At 49.8% G+C, this 27980-nt stretch overlaps 8 protein-coding genes across 8 annotated transcripts; 4 read left to right on the top strand and 4 right to left on the bottom strand.

Annotated features, from left to right (window-relative positions):
* Positions 1–242: 242 nt before the first annotated feature.
* Positions 243–3846, bottom strand: HO133_007210 (uncharacterized protein; the record flags this gene model as incomplete). Its single annotated transcript, XM_037298103.1, has 3 exons — positions 243–753; positions 903–3105; positions 3348–3846. The coding sequence occupies 3 exons, from the start codon at positions 3844–3846 to the stop codon at positions 243–245; spliced, it is 3213 nt and encodes a 1070-aa protein (XP_037156738.1).
* Positions 3847–5586: 1740 nt separating this feature from the next.
* Positions 5587–8060, top strand: HO133_007209 (uncharacterized protein; the record flags this gene model as incomplete). Its single annotated transcript, XM_037298102.1, has 6 exons — positions 5587–5796; positions 5964–6129; positions 6493–7076; positions 7133–7450; positions 7516–7852; positions 7918–8060. 6 exons carry the CDS (start codon positions 5587–5589, stop codon positions 8058–8060), a joined length of 1758 nt encoding a protein of 585 aa, XP_037156737.1.
* Positions 8061–8768: 708 nt separating this feature from the next.
* HO133_007208 (uncharacterized protein) lies at positions 8769–12430 on the bottom strand (the record flags this gene model as incomplete). Its single annotated transcript, XM_037298101.1, is given in 4 exon segments — positions 8769–11659; positions 11678–11702; positions 11765–12072; positions 12130–12430. 4 exon segments carry the CDS (start codon positions 12428–12430, stop codon positions 8769–8771), a joined length of 3525 nt encoding a protein of 1174 aa, XP_037156736.1.
* Positions 12431–14083: 1653 nt separating this feature from the next.
* Positions 14084–14886, top strand: HO133_007207 (uncharacterized protein; the record flags this gene model as incomplete). The annotated part of the gene is made up of 4 exons (XM_037298100.1): positions 14084–14160; positions 14368–14539; positions 14585–14712; positions 14871–14886. The coding sequence occupies 4 exons, from the start codon at positions 14084–14086 to the stop codon at positions 14884–14886; spliced, it is 393 nt and encodes a 130-aa protein (XP_037156735.1).
* Positions 14887–15102: 216 nt separating this feature from the next.
* HO133_007206 (uncharacterized protein) lies at positions 15103–19943 on the bottom strand (the record flags this gene model as incomplete). Its single annotated transcript, XM_037298099.1, has 6 exons — positions 15103–16595; positions 16645–16787; positions 16837–16942; positions 16997–17146; positions 17200–17691; positions 17738–19943. 6 exons carry the CDS (start codon positions 19941–19943, stop codon positions 15103–15105), a joined length of 4590 nt encoding a protein of 1529 aa, XP_037156734.1.
* A 685-nt stretch (positions 19944–20628) lies between these two features.
* On the top strand, positions 20629–21956 carry HO133_007205 (uncharacterized protein; the record flags this gene model as incomplete). Its single annotated transcript, XM_037298098.1, has 5 exons — positions 20629–20766; positions 20808–21150; positions 21212–21517; positions 21573–21748; positions 21801–21956. The coding sequence occupies 5 exons, from the start codon at positions 20629–20631 to the stop codon at positions 21954–21956; spliced, it is 1119 nt and encodes a 372-aa protein (XP_037156733.1).
* Positions 21957–22211: 255 nt separating this feature from the next.
* On the bottom strand, positions 22212–23455 carry HO133_007204 (uncharacterized protein; the record flags this gene model as incomplete). Its single annotated transcript, XM_037298097.1, has 2 exons — positions 22212–22931; positions 22994–23455. 2 exons carry the CDS (start codon positions 23453–23455, stop codon positions 22212–22214), a joined length of 1182 nt encoding a protein of 393 aa, XP_037156732.1.
* Positions 23456–24225: 770 nt separating this feature from the next.
* On the top strand, positions 24226–27071 carry HO133_007203 (uncharacterized protein; the record flags this gene model as incomplete). The annotated part of the gene is made up of 4 exons (XM_037298096.1): positions 24226–24698; positions 24832–25115; positions 25178–25620; positions 25683–27071. 4 exons carry the CDS (start codon positions 24226–24228, stop codon positions 27069–27071), a joined length of 2589 nt encoding a protein of 862 aa, XP_037156731.1.
* Between the last annotated feature and the right edge of the window lie 909 nt (positions 27072–27980).

The raw sequence follows: 27980 nt of genomic DNA, 5'->3' as shown, positions 1-27980 counted from the left end.
GGACAGCATTTACTATCCTGTGCTTTCCGTTACCCACAACCATGCCATGAGTCGAGCGAGAATTTCGTAGTATCGTCTGAGGCAGTCGTGGAAAACCCGAATTAGACATGCGTGTGATTGGCGTCTTAATTTCCCAATCTCGTCCGTATTGACGCCTTGCAAGATCGTGCTTTCATCGTAGTCGTGATCGTTTCTGCGTTGAAACCATCCTGTAAATTTGTGTATCCTGATGCTGTGCATCTTCAGATCATAACCATGTCCTCCTCATTTTCATCTTCGTCGTTGACTTCTGCACGGTCAGTACCATTGCCATCATCATCCTCTTCACCGCTGAAGAGATCAGCGTAGCTTTCATCTTCCTCCACCATATTCCCTTTTCCTTTCGCGACCCAACGACCCTCAATGGCAGCCGCCTCTTCAGCTTCCTCGATACGTTCTTGAGCCTCTATCTGCTTCCGCGCAAACGTCTCTTCATCATCAACATCAACTGATAGAGTCACCATAGTGAAGCTATCACTCATAGAATCATCCGCAGAGTCGGCGGCGTGGACTCGACCTCGACGGATCGCATCAGAAAATCCACGGTTGGTCGCTGTAGATGTGTTGAAGGTACTGGCACTGTCTCCAGCACTAAGCAACTCGAACTCGCTTGGCGTTTTGACGCTGTTAGCAGGGGTCGAGCCGTCATGGACGTTGGGGCCAGGAGTGGTGAAACCATGCTCTGCAGTAGGAAGGTCATCGTTGTACACTCCCCTATAGAAGTTTTAGAGTCAGCATCTCTTCTTCCGGGCAAGCATTCAATCAGACAGCCTCAGGGGATTCAAAGACCCTTTTACTCGCGAAAGATGTCTTGTTTGAAACGTGGTATAGAACAGGAAAAATCTGCTTCGAAATGTACATACATCGATCCATCATCGTTGCCACCAGCCCAGAGTGGGAGGTACTTCCATTCAGTCTCTTCAAGGCAGACGAGCGTATTGACGATGCCAAGATCAAGGGATTCTTTCAGACATCCGTGATCTGAGGAACGTAGCTTGTTACTAGCAAATATGTCAATATAGTTTTGAGCTTGGATAAAAAATCCTCCAAGATCGAAGAACTTTGTTGGGTTGCCGAAGTAAGTTTTCTTGGGCTTCAAGTCAACAAATTGCTGCCGGACTCCGTCATCTGCATCCGAACTGTTGTATTCATCCCAGATATCGGGTTTTGTTGTAGCCGCCCTCTCCTTGGGCGCAGCTTTAGTTGGGGTCGAGCGTGTCTTGGGCGCCAAACGTTGCTGGACTACTTCGTTCAAGTAATCAGCGCGCCATGACTTGCGATCTGCTGGAATTGTTTTTCGTTCACCCTCTGCTTTCTGAGGCGCTAGGTCTCTCTTGGGTGCTAAGTGATCACTGGCGTGACTTGAGGGATCACTGTAGCCACGCCAGAGGTCGAATCCTGTCGAAATTCCTTCATTCTCACGTTCTTGGCCCGCCAGCTCTTCCAATGCGTTGTCCGCAGCCGGCCATCTATCCAATATTTCTGAAGAAACATGAAGGCCATCTACGCTCTTCTGCACTTGAGCTACAGGGTCATCCCTTGCTGCCCCAAAAGGCCATTTCGTACGAACATCGGTTTCAAATTGCTTTTCATCTGGAGGCGACAGAGTATCGTGGAAAAAATGCGTTCGCTTTAATGCTTTCGGGACATCGATAGGTTGAGCTGGTACTGAGAAAAATGCTTTGCTGTTAGTAGCAGCTTCTTGCGCGCCATCAAGGGTACGATCTGGCAATGCGTATGATGGTTTCTGCAAAGGTTTGACATTCAACTCTTGTTGAGCACCGTAAAGATTGTGGTCTGGGGGGAGTGCGAACAATAAGTCCTGAGACTGTTTTTGGTCCTGCGCCCCACTGATGGTACGATCTGGCAGTGTATGTAAGCGCCTTGACAAAAAATGGGCATCCAACTCCGGCTGAGCAAGGTGGAGAGTGTGGTCCGAGCGGTCCGGAATATACGCTTGATCAAGGTGAGTTTGACCGTTGCGCATGAGTTTTCTAAGCTCTGAGTCCTTGATCTCACGATAAGTGCCTCGATCCAATTCGCGCCTTTCGATATGACTCAATCGGTCAAGACCACCCTTTATGAACCAGCCTTTTCGAATATCAAGGTTTGTCGCTCCCTGAAACATAGCGAATGATCTTAAGGCCTCCCAATAGGTTCTTGACAGGATACGCTCGCCTAGCGGCATATTGGCCCATACAGCGGCACGGTCCAGTCGCGGCAGCAGTTCATGCCCTCCCTCCCGGGGGAGATCAGGTCCGGGAAGAGTGTCGTATTCGACACACAGTAATTTGTAAACTGTCCCGCGGACGTAGTCCTTGAGGAGATCCTTCATTTCTTTGACTGTGTCTTGAAGCTCTGGCTGTGTGTATGCAGAAAGTCTGCGCACCTCTGGCAGCTCGTCAATCCATTGCATGTCGTTGAAAACGAAATTCGCGAAATCACGATTAATACGTTCAAGGAGGCTCTTGCTGGCATATTCGACGCGAGTGTGAATATGCTCCGGCAGCTCTTCCTTTTTCCGCCCAAATGTGGTGCGCTTGTGCATCCGAGGCTCTCTTGTTTGACGAAGGTTATCCAGTGCTTCTTCCCCAACCAGGATAGCGAAGGAGTCGCGAGCAAGGTCGTAGTTTTGAAGACCGTCAGCGATTTGGTGACTGACTTCAGGCAAAACCTCCAAGAAGTACGAATTAGGATACGCACGCAACCAACGGATAATATAGTCCTCTAGTGGACTGTGGATAATGTCGAGATTCTTTGCGACAGCAAACGTAGTCCATACTTTGGTTGCGGAGTCAAGCATCGGATCCGTTCCTTGCAAGGCGGAGAGTACACGCTCGATAGCGGAGCGATGTCGCACAGGGCTGTATTCCAATGGCATGACAGTTGGAGGGGTAGCTTTCAAGCTCGTGCCTTCAGAGCCTGCTGGAATCGTGTTGAGTCCATCCAGCTTCTTCCCATTGGTCAGTTTGTTTGAAGTCTTCTGGCATTTGGCGGCCCGATCTGGACGTTCTGAAGTGGGCTCACTCACTGCTTTTGGTGAGACAGAAGAGTATTCTTCTTCGCCTTTTACCAAAGTCTTCGACACGTTCCAAATCTGATTCGACTGATACCAAAGTCTGACCCCCTCGGAACAGCACAGTTCAGTGGTCAGAAAGACGGCATCTGCGCAGATTTTAGAGTCAGCACGGCCTCTACAAGGCTAGAATCTGAGTCGTGAGACAGGCTTGAAGCGTGACAAGAGCAGCTTGCTCCCTACATATGCCTCGCGACTTGGATTGTGTGAACAAAATCCGAATTATGCGTACCTTCGCCCTCACTGGGTGGTGTCAAGTCAATCACATATTTGACGTTGCTCGGCAGCTTATTGGCTAGCTTGCGACGCCGAAGAAATCGGAATTGCTGGGTAGGGCCGAAGAGCTTTGCAAGACCGGGTGAATACTTGGTTAGAGTGTCCTTCTGTAAGAGAATGGGGTCTTCATAGCGCTTGATGTAGCGCTGGTAGTCATGCTCGTCCTGCTCTGGCTGTCTCTGTGGAGCGTCGATGTAGATCAACGTGTCGCCCTCTGAGTCGTGAACAATTGGCAGCTCTATGGCGGCTTGCATTGTCATGTCGTTGATTCGATCGTCGATGTTGACGCGATTTCGGCATGTCTGTCCATGAGGATCGAGTTCCTCAGCGTTTAGATCCGTAAACTGAGTAGCCGGATTGTTGTCTCGCGCAGAGGGTGATTCGCGGATAGCTTCCTGCATGCCCATTGCTGCGCCTTGCGCTCTACTGGGGTAATTGAGATCGCGGCTAGCCATCCCTTGGTACTTTCAAAACTTATAGAAAGTTCCACAGCAATGTCAGTCTTTTTGCTGGATGGCTGCCTGCCAGTGAGTATTGCGCAGTTATATGGTGACGAGTAATTAATTATTGAAGCCGCCTCGGTTGCTATTGGGGATACTGAGCTTGGCTAGCCTGATGCGCTTGAGGGGAAAAAGAGATGAGAGTTGTTGCCTCAATTGTTAGATCAAGGATCGAAGGCAGGAGTCTTTGCTCAAGTTGAAGTCAATGGGGGTTTGGGTTAAGAAAATGGGATCCAGGTGAATAAAGAAATATCAAGTTCAGGCGGAACTAGCGGCGTACTCTAGGGTGGATGCCTTAGGTCAGTTTGCTGGGTGAGTCGAGCTGATGAGTCAAGCAGAGTCTAGCTCTCCCACGTCCTCTGATTCTTCCTCAACTTCAAGCAACAATGACGCTGTCAAACTAATCCGAAGACTGTGACAGAAAATGGAGAGGGTAAGAAAGGGCAAAGCTGTATATATGCACAGCTTTATGAAGAGGAGATGGAGTAGGTGGGAAAAACGAGACTTTTGGGGGGAAGGCTGCCTCAGCTGCCTGTTCATGCGGCTAAACTCCTTAACGGCGGGCTTCTCTCTCCTCACTGGCTCCGTTCCATTGGTATGGGTGAGGCTCTGCTCTTGGTTCCAGGTCTGTTTTAGGTGTTTCCGCAGCTGATGTTCTCTGAATCTCCGCTCGCTCCTCGTTAGAAATTTGTGACCCGGATTGTTTTTGTATTCGTTGAAAATGTCCCGTGCTGTGCGTGGTTTTTTTTGTGTCTCTAGAGCTTGCTCCAGCTCCTGCCTTATTTCGATCTTCAGATGGTATCTGAAGATGGTCAGTAGTACGAATATAGACAGAAAGCCGACTATCTTTCCAAGCCAATTGTTGTTTTCCATTTGTGCGTTACTGTTGGATTGTCCATGCTTGTGAGTCTTGAAAAGAGCACGCGACAGCGTGAAGCAAAACAGAAGCGAATTAATAGCGCCTTGGCATTATACGGGTACGACGTGCATTCAAATGGACTGGGAACTTGCAGATGACTACTCGTGGATTCCAGAAGTGAGTCCCTTGATAGAGCGAGGACACCAATAGATCAAGCGACATGCCGCTAAGTGGAAATATCTATTGGTGTCCTCGCTCTATCAAAGGACTCACTTCTGGAATCCACGAGTATGAACAGAAAATCAAGGAGAGAGAGACCATATGTTAGACAAGGAATGCTCAATTAAGTGCCAGAGACGCTTTGTATCCAGCATGACACAAGGCTTAGGGGCACAAGCATCCAAAAGATGGGAGACACTCAAACCATTCTAGTAGCAGAAACGGGAGGCGGGACGAAAGCTTATGGGGCTCTTGAGGAGGAGAAAGCTCCATTCGCCCTCGTATTTGCTATTTCAACGTCTTATATCCTCTTTTCAGGTCAATCGCATAGCCCTTTATAGCAAGTTGACCTCTCCGCCCTCAATAGCTACTCTCTACTCTTCGATGCCAGGTCCAACAGGTCTTTTCAGCAGAAGCGCCATTTATCCAATTCCCTTCCAAGTTTCGTTGAAGACCCATTGAGCCAAGAGTCCCTCCCCAGCTACTGTTCAGCACAAGCGCCGACTACCATCTCCGCTTCCAAAAGCCATTGAAGGCCCGCTTTTGAGCCAGAACCAAGCACCCAGCTCCGGACCCCCTTCATTCCTTCCAAACCAAGCCGTCGGAGCATCGCCCAGATGTCATACATTAGCTCCCTCCTCACTAGACCGTCCACCCTCGGTCTCGTCGCTGTAGGCGGCAGCGCCGCTTTCTACCTCGGCATGAAGTCGAAGACGATAATGGCTCAACAGGCCCAAAGGGATAGTGGAGAAGATCAAAGCAGGGCAAGAGGACCGGCGGTCCAGGAGAAGAATTATGGGGTCAAAGCTGGCAGGGAAGGTGGAGGGGTTTGAGTGTGGGAAAAGATTGGGGATGCACAGGGGTCGAGGTGCAATGGAAATGGAGTGTAGAATGTTCTTTACAGCAAGATTGTTGAAGGTTTCTGCGAGAAGAGAAGGTTTGGTGACACATCAAATATGGCTAGCAGTATTGCAGGCGAAATGCGAGTGCTTAGAAGAGGTTGGCTGCGGAAAAGGTGAAGGACGGACAAATGGGCTGCAAGTCGTTGCTGTGGGGCCGAACTCGAGATGCTGCTGACGATATTACGACAATGGATGTGGGTAATGTGATGCTTGATGAGGCTTTGGGTCCAGTGGGAATTGATACGAATGATCGAATGGGTACGTGTATATAAGCTGCCAAATTTGTACAAGCACCGCTCGATTTGGCGAGCAATACAGGGAAGACGACACAGCCTCAATTTCAGCAACCAAGTCTTCAAGATATGTGTTTTCAAGGAGCCGAAAGCAATTGTGGCCTCGTGACTTCCTGCGCCTTTTTTAAGTCATTGCAGGGTGCCTTTGGGGAGTGTGTCTGGGTCCATAGAGGCCACTCGGGCTACTTCGACTGAGATTGGCTTGGCGCGATGGATCTGCATCCTGACTGGTCTAGATGTTTATTAATTAGTCTGTCCCCTGCCTTTCACAAAGCCTAGCGCCAGAAAGCTCACAGAGGGATTCCTCCTCGACAAGCCATGCTTACAGGTGATACGCTCAGTACAGAGGAAGTCTCAGTTGGAGATAGCAACAACAATGTACCTGTTGCTACGGGATCCTTCAAAAGAGCTTGGAACCGCTTGTCTTCCGTGCTCGGTCCTCGACAGGAAGACGTGGGCGGAGACCAGATAGAGAGAGGAGAGCACAAGACCCAGGCCAAGGGCACAATACACGTTGAAGAAGGCAACCACGAGGAAGATGCGGAAGCTGGAGCCATACCACTTGATGGACCACCAGCCGAAGCGACGAAAGGCCATGAGCACTCTCCATTCAGCTCAAGCGCCTTTGATCGGCTGCCAAACCCTGTCCCGGTCGTTGACGTCTTCTTTGGCTCGTGGTGGCTCGTCTCAGCGTTGCGGACGGCTACGAGACCTGTGGTGATCTACTTCTCGGTCTTTTGGTTGTGGACGGCATTATTCGACGGCTTTGTTTCAACAATAGTGGTGGTGATCTACCTGGTCCGCTGGGGTCTCCTGAAAGCCGGACGTGATACCATCCCGCTCATTGGGGCTCCGATCCCAGGGAAGCGTCAGCTCTTCTGGGTGCTCTTTCGCTGGATACAGAAAATCTGGGTATCTCACCGTCTGGGCCTCTTGAAGCTACAAAGATCGCTCACGTCCGTTGTTAGGAGCATGTCGCAGCTAGAGCTCTACTGAGGAGTGACGGTCGATATACGGGATTATGCAAGATTTGGTGGTTCGTTTATCTCCTGATTACGCCTATGGCGGAGTTCAGACAAAATTATATGGCTGCATGGCGCCAACGTGAGGGGCTCTCGATTCACATCTTTGTCGACGATGAAAACATGTCGGTTCCAATTCCCGCGGATGGCACCGATGAAGCCATGCTGGCACGCATACGCTCGTTCTATCAGATGATGTTGGTTGGTCAAGGCTTTCCAGCGCTGGTATTCCCAAAGCAACTCCAGAGGGTCGACATCGTTGAGGTAAGCTGCGTCTCCCTTAGATCGCGTAAACCCATCTTGCTTAATGCTGGTTGCGATACATCTAGATGAGCAAGGACAGCTTGGTCTTGGGAAGCCGACTGGAGACATTACAGCTAGGTCGTTACAAAGGCCGGCTCGTCAACGTTTTCGAAAATCCCAAACTTGGGGCACACACCGTCGCAGTCGCAGAGACCATCCGGACAGTACCGGAGAACTCGGCGCTCGAATTCCAGCGGACATACGACGTTGGCGCCATCTCAGTGGTTGTGGCGGTCCCGCCGCTCGCGTCTCTCATCTTTGGTATCGTCTGGGTTCGGATTTACGCCCACAAAGGAAGCGATGCAGATTTTCAAGTGATAGTCGCCACCGCATTCACCGTCGCGTCTTACATCGTCACGGCAGGTAGGACTCGTGATATCTACATCTTGGTCCCAACGGTCTTGTATGCTAACGACTGCGATGTATAGGCGCTTTGACTCTTGCTCTCATCGCATTCTTGGACCAGAAAAGGGCCCAGAATGATGACATGATGGAGAAAATCGCTCGCAGGTCTGTTGAGACAAAGGCCGCTGCTTCGTCAAAGCTGGAACGACGGAGCTCTGTGCCATAACTGTAGTTGGCCATGTAAAAGGACGATATCTTACCGCGTCCACTGCTTTCTGCATTTTAGATTTCCATGCCCTCACGATCTCTCAAATTCTCTTTATTGGATAATGTATGAATTCAATGGTCTCATATCATGTAGAATAGTTATTCTATTGTCATGTTCTATGAAGTATGTAAGAAGGATAAAAATAGGCTACCTCTTTATGATATAAAGCCCACGCTAAGGCTATTTACCACTTATATCTTTGCCACTATAAGGAGTAATAATAACATCTATTTGAAACTTAGTAGTATAGCCATACTAGCCTCTTATTGGCTGATTCCAACACTCTTCCCTCAATCCACCACCCGTCATGAATCACGTCATGAATCACGAATCACGGCTGGAGTACGAGACACGAGTGGCCAATTGAAGATTCGGGCCAGTACAATATAGGGAGACTTTCGTATTGCATGGAGCAGGCTGTAGTTCACGACCCCAGAGCGCAAATCGAAATCGTGTGAGTGAGGCACTATCTGAAGAAAGTGCTCTGAAAAAAGGCTTGAAGCCATTGATATTGCCATTCGGTTTCTATCTTTCGCTCAGCTAAAAGGGTATCGTACAGCTGAAGGAACAGACTGCCGCCAAAGAAAGCAAGCAAAAGAAGCAGAAGAACCCTTTTATGACGCCGTGAAACCACCGACCAAATGCGTCTAAAACCATAACGCCATGCTAAATCGAGCTGCCTCTCCCCTTGTCCTCTTCTTGCGGCTCATGCTCATTGGCCTCATTCTCCCGGTCCTCTGCCTTCGCCTTCGTCCTTCCCTCCTTCTTCCCGTTACTGCATCTCTTGCTTTTCGTCCTGGCAATCTTCATCTCAGCGAATTTTAGGTCCGGTGCATCGCCGGCGCTCTTCGTCTCATCCTTCCTCCAATCCTTCACCTCCTTCAAGACCTCCCTGAACCCTTCTTCAAGTGCATTCATTCTAGCCAACATCAATTTGCCCATCCTCTGCTGATCCTCGTTTCCACCAGCGGCAGCTTGACCAGCTCTCATGGCACCGGTTGCATAAGCCATCTGCGTAGCAAAGCTGTTAGGCACGCCACCAATATAGCCGCCACCAATGGCTTTGTTGTCACCAATATCAGAGCCGAGGTCCATTGTGAAAGAATGGCGTCGTCCGCGTCCTTGACCGAAATTGAGCATGCCGGCGAGATCCGGTGCCGATTGGAAAGCGGCACGTGATGGCATGATCGGTCGTGGCCGAGAAGCGCCAGGCAGCTGACGCTTTGGTGTACGCCTTCCGGCTGATGCCACCGGAGTCACGACTCCGGTGTTTTTGACACTGTTTCTGGCGGTGATTGCTTTGCGGGTTGGGGATGAAGTTGACGAATCGTTCAGGGGCGGAGGTGGGTCATAGAGCACAGTATTGGTAGAGACATTTCGCATATGCCCCGCGCGAGTGGGGCGCTGGGCGTTGATCCGAACCGCGGCAACTTTTGGTGGAGAGGATTTTGCGTGGTTTGAGAAGTTTGATGAGAAGTGCGGTATCCTGGGCTTAGCAGTGGGCGTCTGTTGGAAATAGTCCTCGTGCTGCTGGCATGGATCTTGGTCTGTCGGTACCTTCCTATCTGAAGTCGCACTTGGTCGACCTAATGTGATGAGATCCTCGTCGTCATTTGTAACAAGTTCATCGTCACCGTCGGCATCCGTTTGCCTGGGTATATCATCCATACTCATGTTCAGTAGATCACTATCTTCCCGGCGACGTGGAGGGCGTTCTTGACGTCCAGCTCCAACAAATTCTTCGGGATCTGACATGATAGACATCGTCGTTTCGGTAAAGTCGCGTCTAAGGCCGGGCTGTCGTTTTCGCCCCAGCTGCAAAGACCTTCGGTGAGCAATCCGGCGAGCCTCCAATCTGTCAACTATCGAACGATCTTGTTCGACTGGTGGGCTTGCGGTCCCATCAGGGCCCATATTCTGCATCCAATTGTTGACTACATTGCTGGTTTTTCGACGCTCATGGCTCTTCTGCGTATTTCGAATCGTGTTGTCTCTGAAAGGGCGTCGGAAGACTTCCTCAAGAGCCCGGTCCTTTTGAAAGGTCGCCACTGAAGGTTCTCGCAGTCGATTCAGCTTGGGGCTGAATAAGTTCAGGCCTGCACCAGGAGCCTCGAAAGCTCGCACTTCTAGGCCCTGGCGACCTCGTTGCTCAACGAGCTCACTTGCGTCAAACATCGACCGTCGTAGAATTATGCGCTCATAAGCATAGATGAGGAATAGGACGGGGAAATGGGTGACCTTGATGACGGTACGATTGATCCGGACGAATTGGCGGAATGGCAACACGAACCGAAGTGGAGCCAAAAGCCAGGCGATTATATTGGTAGGGGCAACATACGAGAACAGAGCATCTGATTTGACCATCGATATAGTATTGACGGCAAACACGAACTGATGCTCCTCGTTTGCGTTCTGAACAATCGCCATGAACGAATTTGTCAAGACAGTGATGAGAATGGTCACGATCAAGAAGTGACAGATGAAGAGAAAGAGCGTCAATATGGTCTTACCAAGTACGTTATAGGTCCCCCAAGAGTCCCATGCAGCTGGAGTAAAGCCCATAAGCATTTGGAAAAGCGCGTAAGCCACAGAACCAGCATCGTAGTCGCCGGTTCCAAACGACAAAGTGAACGCTACGAAAAAGCCGCTGCAACTGATGACGATAAGTACGAAGACAGCCACAAGATCCATCGCCATCATGCGGAATGCAATTAAGAGCTGCGAGAAATATCGGTAATGGTCCAGCACGGAGAACAAGCGTGGGAATAGTAAGACCGCGTTAGCAGCCAGGAGGTCGTACGCGTTGTCGGCGGTGTGATGCTTACGAACATCCGGCATCAGGAGGCCATAGAGTCGCATGCAGTAATAGGCAACGAGGAGTAGCAATATGCCAAGATCGAATGCGTTCCAGAAGCTCATAATGTATAGACTGAAGCCTTGCTCATTGAACCCCACGACTTCATCAAGCATGAATCCAGCACTCCAGAACCAGAAGACAACTTCCAAGGCAGTAATTGTGAGCGACCGTTCAATGAGAACAGCCAAGTACAGGCCAAGCAAGACCGCGAATGAGCATGTTGAGAGGAATTGGCGGTACCGAGGAACTCGTAACCTTGAAAGCTTGAAGAGTGACGCGTCCCAAGGATCATACAAGCTGGCCGATCTACGCACTGAAAAGGTGACAGGGTCAAGATGATCTCTTTGCTTCGCTGGTTGTAAGCTATCGGGTGCTGCCTGCAAGATCGCACCTCTTCCTCCAATGGCACCATATCCTCGGTTTTGATTTGGTGTCACCTTCTCAGGAGGTCGATGGAGGTTGTCTGCTGCCGAATGAAAGACGATTGTTCCAGCCCAGATAGCTTCGAGTTGCTGCACCACTAATGGGTGAGCTAAGAATCGTTTGGACTGAGCGCGAATGGCTATCTCGAGTGTAGAAATGCGAGCTGCTCGTGGCTGGGCTTTTCCCCCGGGCGAAGAGTCCCAATTGGGTCCAGGATTAGAATTTCCATTGCTTGAGGGCTGGCCTTGAAGAGGGTAGAAGTCGTACGACAAGGCATCTGATCAGTAGTCAGTACGGAGGGAAGACAGGATTGTACGAAGCTAGCTACCAATCTAGTATAATTAGCTTGCCGATTGATGATCCTTGTAGAACATAAACATACCAATTCTCTTGTGCTGAACTCCTTGAGTAATTTGATAGCAAGCAGCTCACAAACCAGTGCTCTTGTCTTGCTTGCGCCGCTGTTGCCAGGGTACATTGAGACCTCCTTGTTGAACTGCAGGCAATTTGCCATGAGGGCATATAGTGTAGCTTTGGAGAAATGGGAGCTTCTGATCTGTTGCTGGATGGGCTTGATGAGGAACTGCGATACTTGTGGAGAGCGTAACTGGTCCCAAGAGAGTGTGGTCTCGCATCGCGGCACCACCAGGAGGCGAATGGTATGCGTGAGATTATAGACTGGTAGAGCGTCTGCATAGAGGTTTAGGAGAGTACACACACAGTCTTGAGAGGGGAGATTCAGCATACCTAAGTGAGCAGCAGAGAAGATAGGCAGCAATGGTGACAGCTCTCCAGCCTCATCTTCGTCTATTTCCTCCTCTTGGTCTTCATCCTCTCCGTCTTCCTCCTCCTGATCTTCTCCATCCATCCTATCTGGGAGGCCTGGGGATATGCCATGATTGAAGTAGGCAGCTGGTCGTCGCCGCTCCTCAAGCGAGCCTCTTCGTGCAGCTATGGGAGAGGCATGGAGGCCGGAGTTTGGAGTTGAGAAGTGCGATGGTCCCCTGCCTCGTTGCGTTTTGGTTAGGCGGGTAGAATTAAGACGCATGTTGATGCTTGTTAGTGAGGAAGGAGTTTTTGTGGCAGGCTCCGTGACATGCTCTAGGGAGATAGTCTATTGCCTACGAATGAGTGTTGTTGAAGCTCACTCATTCCCGCTACGCGTTGTACAACGTAAGGTAGTGATATTTTAATAGCGGTGAAGTAGACAGATGGCCAACAGATGGAAATGCACCTCTTTTTGGTTATTATGCCAACCGGCTTATCGGAATAGTATGTTAGCCTGTAGAGGCCTGTCTTCTGACCTTCGACTCAGCACGAGGATCATGAAAAAGAATTGGTGTGCCTCAAAGGGGGATCAATCCCGTTGTTTACATCATTTCCGTGTCATTGGTCTCAGCGTAACTTTTGGCGAGAGGCAAAGATCGTTCGCTTAGCTTAAATAATACCTTATCTTCGGTGACTACTCCGTATAAAATAGTGCCTTCCTTATCTTGCTCCGCTTATCGGAGGATTATCGAGTCAGGAGTGGTAAAGTCTAAAGGTACGTAACTCTTCATCGACATCTTGAATATCCCATCTTCCATCTTCCCCATCCCGCATCTATGCGCTGGCCTCGCAGCGAGTGAAATAATCCACATTACTACAAGTAAGTAGAATATTAAGCTGTGGCCTGCTGAAAACTTATATGCGAGCGAGACACGATCGCATACCAAGTATCAATCATCCAGATGACCAAAGACCCAATGACTTTCAGCACGTGCTAGTATTACCATTCGTGCAGGATTCGTTCAAACATCGGCCTTCCGCTACGTACAAGTACCTCAGGAGAAAGGAACTTCCGCCAATGTAAGATACTGAGTCACCTTCGTGTCTCGCGCCGGTTTGTTCTGACCCATCATTTTCCTTTTCCGCCCATGTCTATTGTAATTGGACTATATACCGCAGAGGTTTCGCATGCAGGATATTGACAGTTCTCCCATCTGCTGGTCACGCCATAGTTTGGGACCTCCATTGTATGTATCTTCAGTCAGCTCCGCACACCCGTAGTCCTGCATCCCGCACGGCAACCAGCCACTGCCGGAGTAATGGTATCGAACTCAATGATCTCGCATCTTGGTGTCTTCAAGCCTGAGTTAGCAAGACATCGCTTTAATTAACTTTCATACCGCAGGTCAAGCGATGCTATACACGCAAAACTAAGAATCCAAGGGAATGAGCGATGTTTTGCCACGGCTTCAATGTCAGGTTCTTGAGGTCATCAACCCATCTCTGTCTCAGTCTCAGCCTCTGGCTTGGGTTGAGAACCGATACTGTCTGCTCTATCTGCACCTTGATGTGTTCTGTGCACGACGACACCTCGTCAGACAAGTAGTCTGGAGGGTCCGGATCCACTAGTATGATCTTCATACTCCTAGCCGTGAATATCACATCACTAAAAACCACAACTCCGCGTTTGCCGCGGCTTCTATACTCCGGGTCATTGGTTGGCTTGGCACTGGGTTCACGTTCGGCATAAGAACACTCATAGAGCAGGTATTTCTTACTTTGGGGGATGCCTGGTGCGAGCTCCGCTGTGGAGCTGGGGAACAATAGGACATATAGGGGTGTTTCATCAGAGCTTTCCGTCAAGTATCAATCAGCAGAGTTATTCTCGAAATGGAGAAAACACTGTTCTTGATGAAACTCATTTGAGATTCCGATGAGTAGATACATGCAGATCGCCGAGCATCCCCGTAATCTTACGCAAGGTCACGTCACTGAAATTAGAAACTGCAGGTACGGCTATGAGAGCCGACCTAAAGCGCTCACACCATCTCAATAAACCCTATAGGTCCCACTACATATCCTGTCCACGCCCAATGGTTGTGGTGGTGTTCCGAGGATATGGAGGTGGGGTGGTGGTTGTGGTGGAGTTTTGAGGGTATGGAGGTAGGGCGGTGGATGCAGTTGCAGTTGCTGTTGCTGCTGACGTTGCGGAGGCAGAGGCAGCGGCTACGCTGCAGACGTAGTCCTTGACGGCCGTGCCAACAAAGGGGATGTAATTGATGAAGATGTTGTCTATAAGCGTCGCTTCGATCTCAGAGCACAGCGCTGCGAGGTTCGGTCCACCAGCATAGTTCCCAGCGACCTGCACGGCGAAGAGCGCAGTCGCAAGGTACGAAACACCAGCCTGATTCCCACTGATGACAGGAGCACTCAGACTAGGACTCGCGAAATCAATCGCGGCGAGGGCGCAAACCTCGCGCTGGACAGCGGACCCATTGATAGCGATACCGCTGATCTTATCCAGAGAAGCAGGATTGATCACGCTGCAGAGCTTACGTCGCTGTCGATTACCCTCATAGTCGTCGTGATTATATACCCTGTGTTTACAGAAGGTGTGTGTGCAGGAGATATATGTAGATGGTCAAATAACGAGGGTAACAGCGAGGTTTATATATGCGCAAGACCTCAAATGAAAGGTCTCACCTTGGACACAAATACAGTCCGAAAGAATTGTAAAATATATAGAGCAGGCATTAAGTAGTGCTGCATGAGCGTGGGAATTGGCCTAGGGTTTTATAAGCGACGACGTGGGATCCATGGATACCATATGGTATCCAGGCCGTCGACCGAGCAAATCCTACTTTTCCATACCTTTGGCACACGATGACCACTCAAATCGCTAAAACATGCTGGTATCCGATTCATGTACGCCTTGCAAAACATCATCAAACATCATCCCTCCTTCATCAAGCTCCTCAAACCAACGACCTCCCTCTTAAGCCTCCCATTCTCCTTCTTTAGCTTCGCAACCTCCTCTTGCGCTTCTTTAAGCTTGCTCCTCGTCTCCTCTACTCCCTCGCCCTTCTTCACCTTCCCCAATATCTTTCCCAACTCATCATTGAAGCGCTCATATAAGGCTTCATTCTCTGCGTTAGCTTCGCGGTATAACTCATCGAGTTTCCGGGCCTTCTTGTCGCTGATCGAGAGTGAGGACTCAATGTCGGAGGAGAGTGAGGATAGTGACGTGGTATGGGCCATTGTGAAAGTGGAAAGGGTGGTAGAGAGACTGGATAGCTGTGTTGATAGGGTTTGCAAAGAGGGCGGTGCTGATGGGGGCTGAGTTTGAGGTTTTGCTTTCGTGGGTGAGCGTTGAAGCTTGTATACAGAAGATATCTCTTCGCCGATCTTGGCAATCTCGGCTTGGAAAGAGGAGTCGGCAGAGGCGAGAGACTTATTCTCTTGGCTCAGACGTTCGCGAAGCTTTTGTGGGCTCTGCATGCGCAGCTTTTGAGGCGACTGAAAGGGTGTCTTGGGAAGGTTGGAATTACCATTGGGAGGCCAAGTACGTTCGCTGAGTCCGCCTTTGGGCGCGGGGATGCCGGATCGAGAGACCTGCCGTTTTTGAGGGCTGTAGCTCGTAATTACCACTTCCTCCGATTTGTTCTTGTCGGCTAGCTTAGCGCTTGGGGTCCGAGGTACTGATGGAGAGTTCGATTTCCTGGAGAAGGTCTCGCGGACTGGTGAGTTCTCTTTCCGTTGTGGTGATCCAAACCGACGTGGCAAACCGGACAATTGAGGAGACTGCTTTGTGATACCTTGACTCGGAGACTGCTTGATTGGGGACTGCGTCCTTGGTGGTGTCGCGATCTTACTGTTGCTCTCCCTGAGCGTCGCGGGCTTACGAGGTTGCAGTGGAGACCATGCGGCGATGACATCTGGGTCTCGAATGGACGTTATATCAGAGAGTGAGCTACGACGATGCCTTTTCTTCGGCAAAGGAGTTGTTTTGGCTGGCGTCCCTTCGCCAATGCTGCTCAGCGTAGAAGTATTTAGATGTGCGCTCCCAGGGCGAGGTTTGGGATCATCTTGGGTCATAGAGCCTGAGGTTGTAGGCCTGTCGCGAGATACTGGTCTCGATGGTGGAAGCATTCGATTGTCTGTATCTGTTGATCTAGATCTTCCTAGGGAGGCTTTGGAAAGACTTGTTGAATGGAAATGGCCCTCGCCAGGGCTTCTGGCATTCTTGCTGAGAGTACGCCATATTGATGCGACCTTTGATTCGGATTCGTTCTTGCTATTTTCACGGCTCAAGGTGCCGAGTCCAAACCTCCTCTTCAGAGACGATGCATTAGAGCTGAGAGATCCGGTATTAATTGATCGAGTCCTTGTCAAAGAACCTGTGGCTGATCTAGTGTTACCGTCTTGGTCAAGTTGCTTAGAAGGGTCTTGCGTACTGTCAGCAATTGCGAGTACACAGCGATGTATTCTACTTACCATCGAATAGACTGTCATAATCATCAACCAAACGGTCAAGAAGCGTGATGTAATCATGGGGATTGCCGTCAAGTACCAAAGCTTCAGCGAAGCTGGCCATTAGAGCACCACGATCTCCATCGTTTCCAGAGGCGTCAAGGAGACTGATAATGGTTAGCACATGAAAGAAGGCACTCTCAGAGTGCAGCTTACTCCGAAAGAAGCTTTACTGTGGCTGCGAAAGCTCTACTGTTCTGCGGAGACATGTCTTCTACGGATCGCTTAAATTGCTGTGAGAATACCGCAGGTCTTCCTGAATCTGAACCGAATCAACAGTCAGCGGCTGCATCAATGTCCTGTGACTTGAGCTTACCAAAGGTCGCTTGCAGACCCTGAAGGACATTTGCAGCAAGCAGGGGACCCATGCGCTCTCTCCATGCTCTTTGCAAGAATTTCTCGAAGGCTGCGAAGAGTACATCAACAGAGACTTCTGCGGCTGCCTGAAGCCTGCTGGGATCCTCAACTGCGCATGATTAGCAAGTCTAGTATATTGTTAGAGGAGACCTCTGGACTGACGAAGGATGTTATAAAGCTCATTGACAACGAGCTCATCGGCTGTCGCTCGGCTTCGGAGAACTTTACCCACAACATTGCCACTCCGTGAGCGAAGCGCCACAACATACGCAGTGAATGTATCTTCTAAAAGCGCTAGGGGGCTCTTTTCAGCTTCCGCTGCAGTCTCTACTAATGTAACCTTGTTGTGTGGATGATTGTCCGCCAGATCAGGGTGGGTCTTTGCAGGTGTCGGAGGTGGTATTGATGGAGTGTTTCTGATGGGAGGTATGTCGTGACGGTGTTTCGACGGAGTACTGGGCTGACTTGCTTGACCTGCGTTTAGAAAATTGGATATCATCTTGACAGGTGAGATGGGCCGAAATACTCGAGACCGAGTATCTTCTTGCGGCTTTCGGATCGGCATCGCAGCAAGGATTGTGCTGTTGTAGGATATCTGTGACTGAATCAAGAGAGGATTTTGAGGCTGGTTCTGGAGGCGAACGAGATTGCCCACTAAGAATTGTTAGCGAGATCAAACAAAGAGGGACATTGAACATACGTCTCCTGAGAAGAACTGACAGGAGATCCTCGGATTTACAAGTATCGGTAAAACAAGTGCCGTCAATACTTTCGGTGTCCAAGCGATAGCTACCGGAGCCCAGAGTCTTGATGGAAGCGGCGATCTCTGTTCCATGGCCTTGCGTAGTAATGGAATCGGTTTCTTTCGATGAGTCCACGTGAAGTCGGATCTGGCACTGTCCCTGCGTTAGATTGGTACTTTCTGACTGCTCTTCCAACAAAGCTACTAGAACACCCAAGCTCCCTGGGGATGGATTAATCGAGCGCAAAGCCCACTTTCCACTATCACGAGTGGCATCTGAAAACCGGCTCTCGATCCTCGCTTTTATCACCTCTTCGCCAAATCGTGCTGCTTTACCATCGTAAGGACCGAGCGCCAGGAAGACTTTGGTAAGACTTTGTGAGTGTCGAGATGTATTGAGATTTACTGTTGTACCACCAAACAGCGTCATCCGGATCAGATGACCACTCTCAGACTCCGAGAATCTCAGCTGAGAGAGATCATATGCTCCCAAAAATTTAAGATCTCTGTCAAGGCTGAGGCTAGAAGAGAAGAATGCGTTAGTAGGTGCTGTGGGACGATCTACCTCAGCAATGATGCCTCTCGCAGACAAAGGGCTGTTCCCGGCTTTTTGCAGAAGTACGATAGAGTCAACAAAGAGCAACATGATTCCTGCCGTACCTTCCCCGTTCGTTGCATATGGAGGGTTGAGCTCTAGAACATCCACGGCGGTAATAAGACGTCCACGGGCCGAGAAAGTTGCGGGCCAATCTGCGACAATGTTCCTCAAAATTTGTGCAGAACGTGCAACGTCTCCAGGTAATTGCGTATCTAAAGCACAGATATCTGTGATAACGTCTCGGGCTTTCAATAGACTAGACAACGCGGGGTGCGAAGCAGGAAGCAAGCTGACCATATTGTCGATGAGGAGACTGTATCGAGGAAGGCGCTGTACTGGTTCGATCAAAGCTGATCGTAATCGCTGCTCGCCAAAGTCATGAAGATGTTTCGACAATGCTGATGATTGGTCCGCTAAAGACTGACTGATGATGTTTGAAAAATCTGTGCTGGCTCGTAGATAGTCTTGATACGGGCCCATGAATCTAGGAAACCATCTGAGGAGAGCTTTCGCAAAATGGAGAGTACCAGTGGGGTCCCTCCTCCTGCCTTGCGTGATTGGGCTTCCAAGGTCGCTCTCACTGCTAGTGTTTCCTTCAATATCGTTAATCGCTTCATTTTCTGTTTCGTCAAGCACTGCTTGTATATCCTCGTAAAACCTCTCATTGGTCTCCAGGATGCGATTTAGGCTTTCAGGAAATAATCCATTCACAATTTCGGATCTGGCGATCTGACGAAAATCTGCAGCTATGAATTGGACCAAGTTCTGAATCTTGCCAGTATAGCTGCTCTCTGTGTCGACTAACTCACACATTTCTCTTCGCAGAGAGATTTTCTGATCCTTTGAGAGAACCCTGCTTCTGCTGTGTGCTGTTGGCCTCGAAGGAGCTCGTTGAAGCTTTGAGGTAGGTAGAAAGGCCGCTGAGCCGAGACATTCAATGATGGATGTGTATTGGCCATAATGGTAGAGCGGTAGTCCATCGTTGTCAAACAGCGGGGTGTTGTCTTCACCGTCGGAAGACTTAGCTCGTTGAATTGTTCCTGGCGGCAGGACTACATCCATATCGACCCATGACAGCACCGGCGCCGAAACAGCGGACATAACGCAGTTGGCAATTTCTGACATGTCTTCAATTTCTACCATATGAGCTGCTATGTCTGCTGCATGCATCTCATCAAACATCATCGGAGCTGCACGATTTGGTCGACGGGCCGCCGCTCGCTCTATCAATGAGGTCTTCATGGCTTTTGGTAGCCCAGCAAAGTAGCTGAGGACACTAACTGCCAAGCCCCGGCAAATTTCATCACCCTGCTGCTCTGCGGGAAGATGGTTTACGGCTGCGTACAAAGGTGATGTAGGAGCAACGGTAAGACGAGGAAATGTTTGGAGTCCCGCGAGAGAGTAGATGTGCGCCTGGATGCGTGAGCTGTTTTGGGTTGAATTGCCAGTCGTAGATGGGCCATAGAAGACCAAAATCGGGAGATTCTCCAGGAGAGCATCTTTTGCGTAATACAGGGACAGATTGCTTGAGGACAACGCCGGTGGCGTGGCTGAAAGAATAATCATATTGTCCTCTGAAGGTGTGGACCATTGACGTTGGCGAGCGACAGGCGGGAGTCCCTCGATGTCGGTCAAGGTTGTTGTATCTTATGAGCTACCGGTATCAACAAGAAACTTTAAGTGTGTATAAACGAAAGATGTGTTGTGAGAATCGGTAATTGCGATATCAACAGTGTTGAAGGGAAGAGAAATAAGCCGCCAGCAGACTCAAGACAAACGAATGTATTTAAAGTGAAAGAAACCCAGTGCATCAATTGGCTTCCAGCAATATCATTAGGGATTTAGACGGCCTGGCCACCTTTCAACCTTATGGCAGCGACCTCGCTGAGGCCGTGAGGTCAATGTTGCGCCTGAGTGGTGGAGGATCATCACTTTTCTCAGTCGCGTCGGCTAAGTTTACACGCGCATGGCTAGACTCGCACGCGTTCGTGTCAACCTTTTCCAGCTCTAATCCCTTGAATAGGTACTTCTGATCGCTCTGGTGCTGACTTCCTTCCATATCATCGTTGTTGTACGCTTGACCTGGTCCGGGGATTGCTATCTAGTGAGACCTCTGATCATTGTTACGCCGAAAGCTACGTTCCGCTTGAACTGCAAAAGCATAAGCATCCGGAATATCCCTCCACCATCCTAACAAGAGCAAGAGCCAACGGAAGAAAAAGGGGTCGTAGCAGGTGCAATCTTTGCAGTAATGTCGACCCAAGATGACTCTGGAATACCGTTCGAGATCAGCAACGAACAGCAAAATTTCCGTCTTCTTGAGCTTCCCCCATCTCTACTCGCATTGATAGCATCCAAAGATCCTCCCAAGTATGTCCTGACCCTGGATGTACGCAAACTACAAGAGGAAGTTCAACTGACTTGTCCGAGAGTCTGTGGCTAAAGTCAGCAGAATCCCCAAGTGCCAACGTTGACTCTAAGCAACCTAGCCCAAGCGTTGTACTATGTACGGACGACCATACGTATCAGCTTCGCCAGGTCCAATCCTCAAATTCCGTGTTCATCCTGAAGCCATCAGAGAGTAGCCGCGGAGACAGCGAAATTCACTCCCCGAGCCTCTCGGCTATAGCTCAGTGTACGGCTACACTAGAACTCATCCCCTCGGAAACTGCAGCGTCTTCGGCGATGGTTTCCCAAATTTTGAAAAAGAGCCTACCTTCCTACAAAGGAACAGACACGGACATGGGATTAGGAACGAATACTACATTTTCAAGTAAGAGGGAGGCACGTCAAGATCAAATGGCATGGACTTTGGATATTGACCTTGTGTCTAGGAGAGTACAAGGATAAAAATGCCCTATTGCAGGACACTCCCCTTTCGCCCGAAGAGTTCGATAAGACATGGAAGCAATTATGTGCCTTTGAAGTCCTTGGTCGCGCATGGTTGCCAGCACCATCTGCTCTTGCCATGGTTTGGAAGTCAATACTGTCGGCAGCCATTGCCAGAGGTGTCAATCTTGAAAAGAGATTCGAGCTCAAATCGCTTGCAGAGATGGTGGGTGATGATGGATTTCCGTGGGCATTATTCATGGCCGTGGTGATGAGACTGGTCTCTGACACTGATTACCTGAAAAACGAGTGTGAGTACCGAACCACCTCCCGCGCCCCTGTTCACATCTGACACCATTCTCAAAGACGTAAGTTTGAGTAGGGACAAGACTGTACAATGGGTTGGAATTGTTTGCCTTCAAAGGGCTGGAGAATCGGAGCAAGCCAACACGGAGGGTATCCCGCAATCAGATTTTCTTGCACAATGGTACGATCTCTTACCGGAAGGCTGGAGAAAGCACGCCTCGATGGACCTGCTTAAGGTATAGTAATCTGCATTTAAATTTCAACTAAGTAGGTCTGACTCAGACGCAGGCTAAATACTCTCACTTGGACCCATCCCAAGAAAAGACCGTCTTCGGTGAGGACATCTTTGATCCCACATCGTTGGAAACCTCTCCATCTGCCAATACCAGTGGTAAGGCTAATCGAAATTGGCATGAGAAATTCAAATTAGGAAGGAAGTCCTAGTAGAGTACCAACACTGGCGTAAATCCCAAGATGTCTTCAAACAACAGCTTTTCAAAGAGCTGCACCTGGTTGAGAAAGATCGCAACCCAAGCTGGATATTACGAATTCGTGCGGGTTTTCTCTGCTCATTCACAATCGACGAGTCGCGCGCAAATGGACCCCATCTTCTGGCCCATATGTTGTTCTGCAGCCCCTGGATTAACTCGCGTTGGGGGTAATCGAGTAGACATCGAAAGCCGCTTCGATGAAAAAATTTCAGCACCATGCATACTTTTCATTGCCAACCCACTCCACTTTCGTTCGCTCTTCTGGTTCTCCATGCCATCTGAGGCTTGCGATGCTCTCATCGTCGCGATGTATAAGTTTCGTTGATGGTTCGATTTGACGAGCTGCCAGGACGATCAAAGAAGATGGGTTCCATATTTGAACGTCTTTCATTTCCCACCTCGCAGCTTCGACCTGTGCTGCATGGAGCACTGCTACCGCCCCATGTAGCTTTGCCTGATCAGTGCTTTTCAAGTCTGTGAGGTCATCCCCGGCCTCTGATTCATCGCGCACAGCATCATTTTCGCCGTCAATGAAAAATCGTAAAATGTTGAGCGTGTTACCGGCCTCAGTGCTACCAAAAGTGCGAGTCCAAATACACCATACTTGGCTGCTGTCTTCGCAATCCGCGTGTGCTCCTTTTATGTCTGGCTCTCGGCCTAGCATCTCCCTTCCTGCGAATTCTTCTCGAGCATGATGCCATTGCATGGTTTTGAGATCTGGTATAAGGGCGACACGAATTTTCTTGCGTGGTACGTCTCTTGCTATGTCCGCCCTCAGTAGTTGTTCATCCCAGCTACAAAGCTCCTTCAGATCATCTGCCCGTAAGGGTCGGGCCCCAGATAGTGCTGATTCACTTTCACTGCTCATAGGCGCCAACGCGATATGGCTTGAGGGAAAAGATTTCCAACCAAATTTGGAATAAAACTTCTAGAGCCCAAGTCAACACTGAGACCGCATCCCTAGAGTAGAATGTCCTGTCTCTCACATACCTTCCCAATGTCAGAATACAAGACCGTGAAATCGGTCTTCTTCCTGTCTTCTTGGTTCCATGTATCCAACTTCTTCCCTAGCTCTTCTATCATCCTCTGCGCAAACCCTCTCCTTCTGTAATCGGGGTTACAGAAAACGCTCCCTATCCCATGACTGACCACATCCTCCACCTTTCCGTCTCTTGCAACAAGAGCCCGTTTCCGGAACGATTCGCAACTTCCAAGTATGGGGCGCTCATTTCGAGGCAAGGTGCTGTCGACTAGAATCCAGAATGTAATGCCGCCATCTTTGGTGAAGGCTTGATTCTCAAGATAGGTTTCGCGGCGGAGGTAGATTGGCAGCGGCATAGCGCCGCGCCAGGAGGCGCCGTTTAATTTCCACGTCTCTACCTTCTCTTCTTGGGTTGGGTGAAGAAGTGCGAGGTCGGGCGAATCGCTTGAGGGGAGCTCATAGGTCGCCATATTGAGGAAGGTATAGGCCAGGTTGGAAGATTGATCTCAGAATCATGACCGTTTTTCGAGGAATTCCTGCTCCAGTAGGGAGCAACGCTGCTAGAGCATAGCACAAGAATGTGACTCGCCGCAATCATGCATTTCTCATTGAGATAGCCGTTGAAAGCCGCAGCAACCCGGCAACCACGATCACTGGCGCCGGCAAGGATCTTCGGGTTCAGCCGTAGAGTAGCGTATTGCGGGGAACCAGGATCTTTTCTTGTCGTTGTCCCTTAGATTGAGGTAATACAGCGACAGAATAGAGGATCACCTTTTTGGCTTGGTCTCCGCCTAGCAGTAACCACAATAACAATGTCTGGGAAAAGCCTTTCAATCTCCAATTGATTTGAGGCTCCACCAAAAAAGATTTGAGGCTCTTCCGGAAGCCTGCTTTCTTTCGTACCTTCATTCTCTGTGCAACATTCACCCACTCGGATGCCGGTATTTGAGGATGATCGGCCAGTAACTGCTGCTGCCTACTTCGTTTAGTGCAACAATGTGAATGGCTGTCAAACTTTTACCAAAGCCCTGCTTCACGTTTGTTTATGTGTTGAGACTCACCCATTAGCTTACCCTTGTGCGTTTGGACTCTTACCGAGACAACACACCAATTACACTATGTTGATCTCACCATAGGCCGACTTTAGACCACCACTCATTGCGTTTTCTTGGACGACCACCCTCCTCCCTTAGTCTTGCTTTGACTATCACTGTGGTCCACAACCACCTCATATAGCAGAATGAGTCGCCATCCCCCGCGAGATGTGATCGACCTCGAAACCGAAGAGGACACTGATGACCAAGAAGACAGCGATAATTCATTGTTCGATAACTGTCTCAACGAGGAAGTCTCCAGTGTTCACATCTCCCCTTTATTTGGCCGGACTCCCGGCTTATACCCCCGCAGACCTCGCACGGTCGTCTCCCCATACGACGTCTGCCTTGCGGAGATAGTCGAAGTGTTCCCTGACATATCTCGGGAACATGTCAAGTCTCTCTACAACGATCTGGACCATCAGAACGGTCCATATGCCCAAACACCAGCGCAAATTCTGATTGAGAAGGTTCTGGATGGGGGTAATTACCCCAAAGAGAAAGACAGGATCAAGGAATTGAAGCGGAAGAGAAGTGATCGGAATAGTGATGAGGAGGAAGCAGCCCGTTGGAAATACGCGGAGTTGAGGGATAACGCCCTGGAATACAGCAAAGTTGCGTGAGTATCCCCTCGCTTTTATGGCTCAGTTGACCAGGTTGGTTTCTTTTCTGCTGCATGTGGAAGAGCGTATCCAAGCCTTCATAATGCGCGTTGCGTTGGCTGCTAGCCATGCTAACAAGCTATCATGCAGAAGGGTTGCCCTACATGAAGCGTTCGAATTCGTTCCATCCAAATTCATTAACGAGAAGTTCAAGGACCACAGCCATTATTATGGTACGTTCTTTGCTATTCTGGAAGCAGAACGAGCAGTCCGTACAGCCATAAACCCGCCATATGCCCCGTTGAAGGCTCGCCGTGTCACCTCTGGAAGGACTTCAGCTGCAATGATGGTCGAACTACGTGAGGATGGCTATGAATTCGAGGAGTTGAAGAGGGAGATTGACTCGGCGCAGCAGCGGAGAAACAGAGAAGAAGGTACATTGCACCGGGCTATACCCTGTACAAGTGAACCTCTCGGCGTGACTGACCCCTCGTAGACAAACTCAATGCCGCCGAAGAGATTAAAAGGATGCAAGAGGCACAAGACCAAGAGCACCGCGCACGAGGGGAAGTTATGGACTGTGGATGCTGCTTCGACACGGTTACTATTCTTAAGATCACTCACTGCAACGGGGATGAGCCCCACTTCTTCTGTCTAGACTGTGCTCAACAGAACGCTAATACTGACATTGGCAATTCTCGCTACGGACTCAGATGCATGGATGGGAGCGGATGTACGGCCACTTTCAGTCGACAAGAGAGGGAACGATTCCTCGATGCCAAGTCCATTGAGAAGATAGAGCGTCTACAGCAACAGGATGATATTCGACTTGCTGACTTACAGAACCTCTGTACTTGTCCATTCTGCGATTTTGCGGCTATCTGCCCTCCAATTGAAGAAGACAAGGAATTCCGGTGCCATAATCCGGAGTGTGAAGAGGTATATTCCCCCTTTCCGATGGTTCTTACGATCGGCTGTTAAAATGGGTCTTGTTATCACAGGTGTCCTGCCGCCTCTGCAAAGCCAAATCACATATACCATTATCCTGTGATGAGTTCAAAAGAGAAAACGGCGTCAGTGAGCGCCGTATTATTGAAGAGGCTAGGACCGAAGCATTGATTAGAACGTGTGGAAAATGCAAGGTCCGGATCCTGAAAGAAGATGGCTGCAACAAGGTCATCTGCACCAAATGCTACGCCGTGCTCTGCGATTACTGCGGAAAAGACATCACAAAGCAAATGTACAACCACTTTGATGGCCAAGGGCGGGCTCCTCCAGGAGTCAACACAGACGATAAAACTGGTAAATGCCCGCTTTATGACGAGTCCCACAAGAGAAAAGACCAGCAAGTCGACAAGGCCGAGAAGGAAGCTATGGCAAAAGTCCGGGCAGAACATCCGGATCTGTCGGAAGAAGACCTCAAAATTAAATTTGCGGAAGGGGTACAGTCCTCAAGCAGTCGACACCATGGGGATCACCACCATCATGTACACGCAATTCATGGACATGTACCCCCTCATCACAACCATCATCATCGCCACCACGGGCAGGGCTTAGGGGAGGCCGCTATGGCCGCACTGTACAATAGGGAGCCGGGTGCGGCGCTCGACGCTATGTTCGAGGGTGTTGGTGACATACTGGATGAATTTGGGGGACTCGCTCCTCATGCTATACAGCAGGCAAGAGAGCAGGGGCGTCAAGCTAGAGAGCAAATGAGGGCCGCACATCAACAGGCACAGCAACAGCAACTGCAGTATCAGAGGGAAGCCTTGATACGTCAACATCAACAACAGCAGGCTGCTCATCTAGCTCAACAGCAGGCTACTCTACGCCAGCGAGAAGCTCAACGAGAAGACTTACAGAGGCGATCTGAACAGGCTCGCCGAATTGCCGGACTAAATCAAGCTACCCAGACTCACAGAGCACGCATGGCCGCTATGGACGACCCTGTATTTGCGCGGTTTCTGAACGGACCTCAGGCAGCGGATGTTCTAAGACCAAGGCAGAATGATCAAGCATTTGGGAACAATGCGGGGGCTCAAAACGTAAGCATTCCGGATGATATAGGAGCCAGACGACAGCCCGACTCGGTTCGTCAACGCAACGTAGAAGAGCGTCTACGTGGTCTTGGTGGGGCAATAGACCTCGATTCGCCGACACAGAGACGAGAAGTCAATAACTTCCATCGACGTACTGCAGCATACAACGCAGGGCGCACTGCCGCACGTGTCGCAGAGGGGCGTCCATACGATGTGCATTCATTCGACCCTGACCCCCCACCACCCCGAATGCCGGGGGGAAACTCACTAGCGCCGAGAAGAAGAGACCCTATGGCTCCCGGAAGTTTCAATCCCTGGGTCACTGGAGCAAACGATCAGGCTTACCTTTAGGATCACTAGTGGATGTGAGCATCTCCAACGGACAGGAACATGACACGAGTCATTTAGTGAGGCATCCACAGGCATCAAATGGTTCCTGGGTCCCTCGACCTTGCAATGCTGTTTACGGCCAATCTTTTTCTCTCTACTTCTTACATGGCGGATCTTTTTCCTTCAAATTTTAACCCTTACTCACGAAGGAACTGCATACTCGGCGTCATATCGACTCTTTTCTGGGGAATTTTCTGATTAGCAACGGCGTTTTTTAAGTGCCGCGATTACCTATGAGGGCGTTTTCGGCTTCTGTGAATGCTTCCAGAGTCGTGTAGATAGATACCCCTTTCGTCAGCAAAGGCGTTGGGGCACAGAGCATGATTCAGGCGTCTGCATTGCGGGCATGATTATTTTATCGGCTTATGGACGGACGGGTCTTGCTTGTGTAGACAGATTGGAACAGCTTGCTCGATTTTCTTATGCAAAACATGTTCGCAAGTCATATCACCAATATCAAATGCTGACGTCCCACCGGTCTGAACGTCCTCATTCCATGTCTTAACTACCCATCTCCCCCCCATCTCCTCGCTCAATACCCTCAAAGAACAGGACAGCAGCACTGCGCAATGCCATTCCGAGTGGTCTGCCCCTGACAGTTTCCCATCGGAATTACCACCATACGCATTGACAGTCAGGCAATCAGAGTCCTCTCCCTCCTAAATAATCAACGGTCAGCAGACCTATCCCTATACAGAACGAGGTGATTAGCATCGCTTACAGCGAAAGACATCGAGCTGTTGTTGTAGCACGTAGCAGCAGGACTATTGCCCGGTGAGGACGTTTTGGCTACACTGAGGTGGAGATGTCACGCAACTAGCGCATATTTGAGGAATCAGCGTGTCTCCCCGCGAGGCGGTAACGTGAGGT

This window comes from Letharia lupina (assembly GCF_014066315.1).
Source record: "Letharia lupina isolate WasteWater1 chromosome Unknown contig_3, whole genome shotgun sequence".
NCBI lineage: Eukaryota > Fungi > Ascomycota > Lecanoromycetes > Lecanorales > Parmeliaceae > Letharia > Letharia lupina.
The sequence above is the reverse complement of the archived record's forward strand: the minus strand, read 5'-3'. Positions and strand labels throughout refer to the sequence as shown.